This window comes from Poromitra crassiceps, assembly GCF_964638095.1.
Source record: "Poromitra crassiceps genome assembly, chromosome: 29".
In the NCBI taxonomy this organism is placed as follows: Eukaryota; Metazoa; Chordata; class Actinopteri; order Beryciformes; family Melamphaidae; genus Poromitra; species Poromitra crassiceps.
The window spans coordinates 10,653,955-10,662,603 of record NC_139641.1 but is presented as its reverse complement, the minus strand read 5'-3'; the positions used below and the strand labels follow the sequence as shown (position 1 = coordinate 10,662,603).

At 43.7% G+C, this 8,649-nt stretch overlaps 1 protein-coding gene across 1 annotated transcript; it reads left to right on the top strand.

The window, feature by feature from the left end:
* The first annotated feature begins 247 nt into the window (after positions 1-247).
* Positions 248-8,400, top strand: LOC310799896 (C-C chemokine receptor type 4). The gene is made up of 4 exons (XM_083662504.1): positions 248-349; positions 2,763-2,932; positions 3,997-4,190; positions 5,940-8,400. The coding sequence occupies exons 2-4, from the start codon at positions 2,785-2,787 to the stop codon at positions 6,645-6,647; spliced, it is 1,050 nt and encodes a 349-aa protein (XP_083518630.1). The 5' UTR covers positions 248-349; positions 2,763-2,784; the 3' UTR covers positions 6,648-8,400.
* Positions 8,401-8,649: the final 249 nt, after the last annotated feature.

Below are 8,649 nucleotides of genomic sequence, written 5' to 3'. Positions count from 1 at the left end.
AACATTCACAGTTTCCACTTCCTTTGCATTTTAAAGCCTGCACAAGCATCAAAGTATGAACATTATGTGTGCATGAATTAGTATCTTAGTTTCAAAGGTGCTGCAGCAACTTCACCCCCTACTCCTTCCTCGCCACAACCGGCACATGAAGGGACTTTTTCTCAGAAAAACCACAGTTGACACCTATCTCTGCAACGCAATGTGGAGGAAAGAGCAGCAGCGTTCACTTTACCAGAAATTAGCTCTCTAAGAGGATTTGTCATTCTGAGCACGTTACCCAAAGCGAGAACATAGGCTACTGTACAACTGAAGGATCGTTGACTGTGACAGACAAACTGCTACCTGGACAGTAAGTACATTTAACTTGTTATATCGCACTTTGAATCTGACATTAAACAGACCTGTTTCTCTCACCCCCGCCCACTTAGACGAGTTGTAGTTGACGATGCCGTGTTTGTGGAAACAATGTCAGCCACAGGAAGTAGGGGTCGGCAGCGGTGGTGTGCGATAGATAGTGTGTGATAGTGATAGTGTGTGTGTGCGTGTGTGTGTGTGTGATCGGTTGTGTGCATTTGCGTGACAGAAAGACAGAGATGTGGTTTAAACAAGTTCGATTATGGTCAGGATAAGAGGAAGTTTTTATATTGTGACGTTCGTATGAGACACTAGCTCTCAATGTGCGTCTCGAGACTTAAAGGTATACGGCTATACTCACTTCCAGCATTGATAACATAGATGCCCCCCCCTCGTCTTCCATTGCATTCATGTGACAACATGGCTGTTCCTGTGGAAACAGAACCTGGCCTGTACATTCACAAATTTTAAATATCAACAACCATCAGAAATTAAATTATAGAAACAAAACATTCATATTGGACCAATTTTTTTTAACATTAATAATTCACAATCACTATTTGTTTTTAGGAAAAGCACAATTCTAAAATATCAGGGGATGTATTATTATTATTATTATTATTATTATTATTACTATTATATTAATTAGATAGATAGATAGATAGATAGATAGATAGATAGATAGATAGATAGATAGATAGATAGATATTTTTATTTCTGTGTCATGCACCATATTCAAGGTGCCCAGCCCGTCTGGGCTTACAAGACACAAATCATTCAAGTTCAACAATACAAACAAATCAACAAACAAGCTACAAAATGCTCAAACATAAACAAGACAGAGTTATATATTCAGATGAACAGCTATTATTATTATTCAGCTATATAACTATGTTATCAATAGTCAAGACAAGTTTATTTGTATAGCACATTTCATACACAGAGGCAAGTCAAAGTGCTTCACATAAAATGGATGACAGGAAAATAAAAGAATAAAAGAAGAGAATAAAATGGACATTTAAAAGCATCACAACAAAACTTTAAAAAAAGAGTGTAAAAAGTGCATTAAGCAACAGGCGCAGCAGTTGCAAAAAGAGCTAAAAACGTATAGAGGACTCATTGGGTTTGCATAATAGAATAAATCAATTTATCTATATTGAGTCCCCCGACATCATGATTATAAACATGACTACACACACATAAAACTCAGGTCTGGGTACGGTGTCCTCTTTTCCTCTATACTGCAGTTTGGACGCCAAGCATACCCCCCGCTTGTACCTTGCGTCATCTGTTGCCCCTTCGACAAACAGGTCTTTTTTTTTCTCTAAACCTTGCTTAACCCTAGAACACTAACGTCGGGTGATTTTCACCCGGACAATTGAATTCACGTGATTTTCATTGTCTTGCTGGTGTCTGAGGTGGGCGGGTCCTTAGGTACCTTCAGGATGCTCACTGACATCATTGAATGTAGGTTTGTTTCCCTGCTCCCATTCATGGTTTTTTCTACCGGCTACGTGTTCGGGTGATTTTCACCCGACGTTAGTGATAGAGGGTAAAATATCTTCGGGTTAGTTACAATGGTATTGTGGTGACTTTTTTTTTTTTTCACCACACAAGTCCCATGAATGGGTGGACCGAAGGAGAAGTTGGGAGCTCCTGTTTTTTGGGGTTTATTTTTATTTTTATAACGATTACCTCATTTTTCCCGAATTTGACATATTTTTTATAGTGTCCCCCATAATAAACTTTTTTGTGTTTTTTGTGATATTTCACATTTAAAAACAAAAGAAGAGTACCTCAATTTGCCATGTATTGTTGTACTCTAAGATATTTTGATGAGAAGTATGTTTTATGGGGTATATTGCATCGGGTGAAATACACCCGACGTTAGTGATGGTGTGACTTTAAATCACGTTAGTGTTCTAGGGTTAAAACGAGTACGGCTCTAGTAAGCTCCCCTTACGCGTGCGTCCCTCCCAATAAGACCTTTAAAGGGCAGGGAAGTTCTTCCAGTAAGATCTCAGGGTTTTTGTTCTACTGATCTCATCGAGTATGTTGATTAGGTTAATTCCCACTGACTCGATGTTAGGAGTTTCAAATGATTTGCTCCGTCTTATTTGCAGTCACTGGCTCTACAAGCTGTTTCATGTCATGTCTGTGCTAAATGAAGAAAAGGTCATGTTCTGAGGGAGAAATGGAGAAAAGGTCATGTTGAGTGAGTGACAGTCCTATCTCAACACAGTGAGTGAGGTGTGACTGATAATAGTGAGCAGGAATGCCTTTTCACATCTCAGCATGCGAAGGCAGCGTTCGCTCACCATCAGATTAAGATAAAAGCCAGAAGAGCTGAAAAGGAGTTTTTTCGCAGACTGCATTTAACCAAGATGATTCTTCGCTGTTCCCACCAGATCCTCCGGCTCCCCCAGCAGTATGAACGCAACAACGAGCGACTATGGGTATCATGGGGATCATTATGATTATGCTGATTACTGCAATCAAGACTCTGATGCGCTTCTGGCCAAAGGATCGGTGGGCTTGCCGGTTCTTCTCTACCTGGTGTTTGGCCTTGGCCTGCTAGGTAAGTCTGAAAAGGCCTACATCTTACTGAGAGACGCCTATGTTACATTTGCATTTTACAATTTAGACGTATAGCTGATGTTCTTATTGACAGTGACTTCCAATGAGGGCAACAAGAGAAGAAGCAATATCTATATCACCAAAAATAAGATGTGTAACCTATAGCTTGAATTGCCTTATCATATTTTTGGGACTGGAGAGCAATCGGGTATGAGTGAGAATAATTGCAGACTGGAACTATACCCGTATGCCTTTAGGAAAAAAAGCAGAGGTGAAAGATACTTTACTCTGCTTATGGGAAAGTCAGATCAGTACCCAATATCCCAATCTTGGAACACCATACCTTTAAATATACGTAATAGCAGCTCTTATCGCTCTTTCGCGCGTCATTTTAAAATTTGGTTGAAGAACAACCAGACCTGCCAGCATACCTAGGCCCACGCTTGTCCTGTCTACTGCCATCTGCTGGCCTGTCTCTCTCACTGCACTGTTGTTGTTGTTGTTGTTGTTGTTCTTTTTAAATGCCTGTATATGTACCTGTTTGTCTTTGTTTGATCATAGCATGCTTATAGTTTTATCAATAATGTGGTCTGAATGTTGGCATGGTTTAACTGTCTGTGCCTGGTCTGTCTGCCTGTATAGTCTGTTTTAACTTGCATGGTGCCAATTGCTTTGGCCTGCTAAATGTTATTTTTTACTTACATTTTTATTTGCTTGTGTGTTTTATTGTTGGTGTTTGTTTTTAATGCTTGCTTGCTTGCTTATAATGGCTATCTTAAGTTCTGGCCAAGGGACATCAGTCGAAAATGAGCCGTTTGGCTAACACTGGCATGTTTACAGTCATGTTAATTAATGTGCACTGTCCCTCAAATGAATCAATAAATACAAATACAAATACAAATACAAATACAAATACAAATACAAATACAAATACAAATACAAATACAAATACCGTCCACAAGTGCCCCTGTATAAATAGAGCCTCAATTTGTTTAAGGTGACCAAATAACTCATGTGAGCATGAATACAAAGTTTAAGTATTTGGCTTTTTCCATTGCTCTCTAGGTAATGCCACTGTTATCTGGGTTCTCCTTCGGCACATGAAGCTGAGGAGCATGACGGACGTCTGCCTCCTCAACCTGGCCCTGTCTGACCTCATACTGGTGCTGTCCCTGCCCCTCTGGGCCTACTCCCACTCGCACAAGCACCTGAGCTTTGATGGACCAGGTCCATGCCGACTGATGACAGGCGTCTATCAGGTAACAGAGTGATCGGGGGTGACGCTTCAGAATCAGGGCCGTGCAGAGCAGGCACGTGCAGAGGGGGGTGCTAGGGGTGCACCTGCCCGTTTTCCCCTGATGCCCAAAGTGCCCTTTTTGATGTATTTTTTTTAACAGTGAAGGAATGCCCAGCGCCCTTCAAGAAGAAATTATAACAATAAATAACAATTTAGCAATAAATAAAATGTCCGGACAGTTGACACATGTTGACCTTCCAACCGGTAGTTAAGTAATCGTCTGCGTCTCTGTGACGTGCGCAATATTTATTTCCCAGCATGACGAAGGCCTGACCCGCCCTTCTCTGCCTCTGATTGGCCTATAGCGTCAAATGTTGTTGATCCAATCACATTCGCTCGGCTATCCTATCCTGCGTCTCTTCTCGTCTCCTGCGCCAATCAGAGGCAGAGATGGGCAGGGTGGCGAAGGCATGACCCGCCCATCTCTGCCTCTGATTGCACCTTCTTCTTCACACACCCCCCCCCCCCCCCCCATCCCCAAAAAAGGGCATCAGGGGAAAATGGGCACGTGCTCAGGCACCCCTAGCACCTCTGCACGTGCCTGTTCAGAATATTTAGCAAAAAAATAGAACGAGTTGCAGATTTTTATGCCTCCACCGGCGATAGCAGGCCGGAGGCATTATGGATCCGGGTTGTCCGTCCGTACGTCCGTCCGTACGTACGATGTTTGTTAACGCGATATCTGAGGAACGGAATTTCATCAAATTTGCCTCAAACATCGACTTAGACTCAAAGATGATCTGATTAGATTTTGGTGGTCAAAGGTCAAAGTCACTGTGACCTCTTGAACGCCATTTTCAAGCTTGTTAACGCGATATCTCAGGAATGCCTTTACGGAATTTAATCAAACTTGTCTCAAACATCGACTTGGACTCAAGGATGAACTGATTAGATTTTTTTCCGTCAAGGTCACTGTGACCTCTCGATCGCCATTTTCAAGCTTGTTAGCGCAACATCTCAGAAATGCCTTGACGGAGTTTCATCAAATTTGCCTCAAACATCGACTTGGACTCAAGGATGAACTGATTCGATTTTCGTGGTCAAAGGTCAAGGTCACTGTGACCTCACGAATGCCATTCCCAAGTTCGTTAAAGCGATATCTCAAGAACGGCTTGATGGAATTTCTGCCAATTTGGCTCAAACGTCGACTTGGGCGCAAGGATGAAAGGATTACATTTTGGTGATCAAAGGTCACTGTGACCTCTCCAACGCCATTTTCAAGCTTGTTAACGCCATATCTCAGGAATGCCTTGACGGAATTTCATCAAATTTGCCTCAAACATTAACTTGGCCTCAAGGATGAACTGATTACATTTTGCAGCCGAGCCTTTGAGTCGGTAGCGCCTAGGTTGTGGAATGCTCTTCCACCGGTCTTGAGGGCCACGGCCTCAGTTGAGATCTTTAAAAAGCAATTGAAAACTTTTCTGTTTAGACAGGCATTTGTTGCCTAGACTGGCCTGATGTTTTCGTTTCTCTGTAACCCTGCTATCCTGTTTGCTATTTCTCCATCTCACCGTTTTACAGTTGTATGCATTGTCCTATTTTTGTGTTTATTTTGTGTGTTTCTTAACCTGTGAAGCACTTTGTGAGTCCTCTCTGTGATAAGTGCTATATAAATAATAAATAATAATAATACATAATATAACATTTACTTACTTACTTACAAGTGTCATCTCATGCCGTCTCCTGTGTCCCCCTCTCTTCTGAACAGCTGGGACTGTACAGCGGGACCTTGTTCGTCACCCTGATGAGCGTGGACCGCTACCTGGCCATCGTTCACGCCGTGGCGGCCATGCGAGCCCGGACGCTCCGCTTCGGAACCGCCGCCAGCGTCGCCATCTGGGCCGTGTCCGTCGCCATGGCGACCCCTCAGGTGGTGTTCGCCAAAATGGTGACGGAAGAGGACGGCGAGATGAGATGCGAGCAGATGTACCCGGACGAGACGGTGCAGCAGTGGAAGAAGTTGCGCAACTTCAGCGAGAACACGGTGGGGCTTTTCATTTGCCTTCCGACCATGGCGTTCTGCTACGTGAAGATCCTCCTGGTGCTGCACAGGTTGAAGAACTCAAAGAAGAACAGAGCCATGAAACTGATCGTCACCATAGTGTGCGTGTTCGTCGTGTGCTGGGTGCCCTACAACGTCATCGTCTTCTTCCAGACGCTGCAGATGTTTGAGATCCTGAACAACTGCGAGACGTCAAAGTCCATAGAGTCCGTACGAGACGTGGCCGAGATCATTGCGCTGGCTCACTGCTGCGCCAATCCGGTCATCTACGCATTTGTAGGGGAGAAGTTCAGGAGGTCACTGGGCAAGGCGCTGTCTCGATACCCATGCTGGAAGCACCTGTGCAGAGTGGACGCCAACGCCCGAGACGTGGAGAAAGAGACTTCCAACACGCCTGTCAAATCAAGCTATTGAGGCTTTATACGTTCACTTACCTTGCTAATGCGTAGTGTGGTCTTAAGCTGCGTTCACACCGACCTATTCAAGTTTTTCGCTGGCATCGAGTTTACATACAAAGTCGATGCAAACGAGCGATTGAGCGTATATTCGACCCGGGAGAAAAATCGCTGGGCGTCCGAGCGACAGAGACAGAGCGATAGGGAGAAAATTCGCTCGTCGCCCGAGATGAAATATCCCAACTCGAGCGAAATTACGCTGGCATCAGTCGCTCGCTGTTCAACGCTGATTGGCTGCCGTGTGAGAGTGAGTCAAGGATCACACTGGCTTGGAACAAACCGCTGGTTTATTGTGTGGCAACAAACCGCATTGACAGCTGATTGACAGGCTGACAGCTGACATGAAGTGAAGTCTGTACTACCAGCTCGCATTAGGAGCACGCTGATAGGCTTAGCTTGTAAACAACTACGGTGGCTCGTAGTGGAAAAATATCATGACATTGCGTAACGTTATAGCCCCCAGATGTCCGTCAATTATTGTGCCTGTTGACGAGCGATTTAAACACAGCGACAGAGCGATTCCAAAGGGTGGAATCGAGCGACGGAGAGAAAAATAAATATCTCGGTGTGAACACAGCTTTAGATGTAGGCTATTGTAAGACTATACTGTGTGTGTCTGTGTACAGTATGTGTGTGGTGTGTGGTGTGTGTGTGTGTGTGTGTGTGTGTGTGTGTGTGTGTGTGTGTGTGTGTGTGTGTGTGTGTGTGTGTGTGTGTGTGTGCGTGTGTGTGCGCGCATGCATGCGTTTGTGCGCGTGTGCTGTAATGATGATGCTACTTTAAAAGAGCTGTAAAACAGGTGCTGCTTCAGTGAATTCTGTTGCACAGAAAGAGAGATAAATTCTGAAAATGTGAGACTCAAAGCATGGTGTCATGAAAATAGCTGAATTACTGTTGAATGTTTATTGTCCCCCACCAAAGGGGGCGGACTATGGGCCCTTTTCACAGCAACCGTTTTGAGGTGGAAAAGCAGGAAGTAAAGCAGGTGTGTGCAATAACATTAATGAGGGATCACTCTTTTTGAAACTTTTTGCACCCCAATGTATACTGCCCACTTGTGGCGGTGCTACAAAAGTAGCAGTATGCAGAAACTCAAGGTGGCTTATAATGATGGCAAGAGGATGCTGCTTAAAGTGCCAAGAAGGAGCAGTGCAAGCCAAATGTGTGTTAGTGTTGGTGTACTATCTACATGTCCTGCTGTACTCAGGAACCTGCTGGTGTATCTACATGTGCTGCTGTACTCAGGAACCTCATGTACAGTTTTATGTGTAGGATATCGGAGTCATCAAACAGCATCATTTCAGCTCTTGCAAATCCTGCCATGAGTACGGTTAGGTTCACCTCAAGGCTTTGGAACCTTTGGCGTTTTAGCTTAAATGCAAATATTTGATATTGTTTGTATCTGTCTTTTATTGTGTTTTGTATTTGTATTTGTATTGTACTGTACTATGGACCGCCTCTGTGTCCGGAATAAAGTGTTGATGATGATGATGATGATGATGATGATTAATAGCATTGGTTATACCTGCTTTACTTCCTGCATTATTGCCTCCCTCCGTCTGTCCGTGTTAGTTTCACTGTAATGGTGACTTTGTGCCACTAGGGGGCGGCATTGACAATGAATGGGGCTGACTCAATGGTGGATCTACATCACTGGTGGGGGACAACATGTTTACTATTTGCTTGTTTTTTTGTCAATTTGTTTATTTTATTATTATAATGATTGTTATTTTGCATAAACTTCAATACAGTTATTGTTCTTGCACATGAAAATAAATGCCCTTTCAGTTCAACTGGAAAATACACCAAACTCTTTTACCACTTTGACTTCCTGTCCTGTCGTAGGGAGTGTGAAATGTGAATGCATACGTGTGGTTGTTTGTATGCGCACATGCTCTGTGTGTGTGCGCGTGTGTGTGTGTGTGTGCGTGTGCGTGTGCGTGTGCTGGTGTGTGGTGTGT

What these genes read in the sequence shown, in the direction of transcription:
- LOC310799896 (XM_083662504.1), top strand. Translation starts at nt 2,785, where the DNA reads ATGAACGCAACAACGAGCGACTATGGGTATCATGGGGATCATTATGAT. An exon ending in GTTTGGCCTTGGCCTGCTAG is followed by an intron (nt 2,933 to 3,996) that starts GTAAGTCTGAAA and finishes ATTGCTCTCTAG; the next exon opens with GTAATGCCACTGTTATCTGG. An exon ending in TGATGACAGGCGTCTATCAG is followed by an intron (nt 4,191 to 5,939) that starts GTAACAGAGTGA and finishes TCTTCTGAACAG; the next exon opens with CTGGGACTGTACAGCGGGAC.